The sequence below is a fragment of the Phytophthora parasitica genome, assembly GCF_000247585.1.
Source record: "Phytophthora parasitica INRA-310 unplaced genomic scaffold supercont2.396, whole genome shotgun sequence".
NCBI classification, from domain to species: Eukaryota; Oomycota; class Peronosporomycetes; order Peronosporales; family Peronosporaceae; genus Phytophthora; species Phytophthora nicotianae.
This window is the reverse complement of record NW_008649382.1, coordinates 6,896-7,672: the sequence shown is the minus strand read 5'-3', so window position 1 is coordinate 7,672 and position 777 is coordinate 6,896. Positions and strand designations below refer to the sequence as shown.

Below are 777 nucleotides of genomic sequence, written 5' to 3'. Positions count from 1 at the left end.
ATTCCCCTGATCGCGTCCTCGCCCTGCATGACTATACCAACTCGACTCCCTGGTGGCGGATCATTGCCGTCGTTGTTCTCACACCACTACCGTGTCTGGCATACATCTGCCTGCCCGAGACCGTGAATCTGTCTCCACCGTCGCTCGGAATGGAAAATAACAAGACGTTCTTCGGACGTTTCTTCCTCTCTTATACGATGTGGTGTTTACTACAAATGCACATGATCAGTGAGCGTATGCCGCTACTGTCGCTATCCAAGAAACAGCTCGTCATCAGTGCAGTTACAGTTGCGGTTCTGTCTACAGGAGTCGAGCTGCTGTATTCCTGGTGGATAGGATTTCCGGTACCATACACGATCCACATGATGGCTGTGCCGTACGTGTCGCTCATGTTCTTCGCGTTGGCCATTGTTTGGTATCCTCACGTACGTCAGAACTTGAAACTCTTGTGGAAGATTGCTGACGCCATTTTGATCTGCATTTGCCATGGGCTCGTCATCATCGGGTATCCGATCTTCTACTATGCATTCCAGAAGATGGGCTCGGGTATCGAACGAACAGCATTTTCGATGGTTCTACCAATACTGAAGACCTTCTACAGAGTGTTGTTTTACTATCTCTGTCGATCTGCTAGTGGCGAACGAATTACGATCGTTGTGGTCTTCAATGCTGATCTGGTGAACGCGTTGTTTGTGAACTTCTGTATGCAGTATCAGCCGTCATTCATGACTACAGCCGGTCTCATGATTGCCAATGCGTTGCAAGTGGTTCTGATGA

The 777-nt window shown here is 48.9% G+C and overlaps 1 protein-coding gene across 1 annotated transcript; it reads left to right on the top strand.

Annotated features, from left to right (window-relative positions):
• Positions 1-149: 149 nt before the first annotated feature.
• Positions 150-729, top strand: PPTG_20180 (hypothetical protein; the record flags this gene model as incomplete). Its single annotated transcript, XM_008918957.1, has 2 exons — positions 150-688; positions 711-729. 2 exons carry the CDS (start codon positions 150-152, stop codon positions 727-729), a joined length of 558 nt encoding a protein of 185 aa, XP_008917205.1.
• Between the last annotated feature and the right edge of the window lie 48 nt (positions 730-777).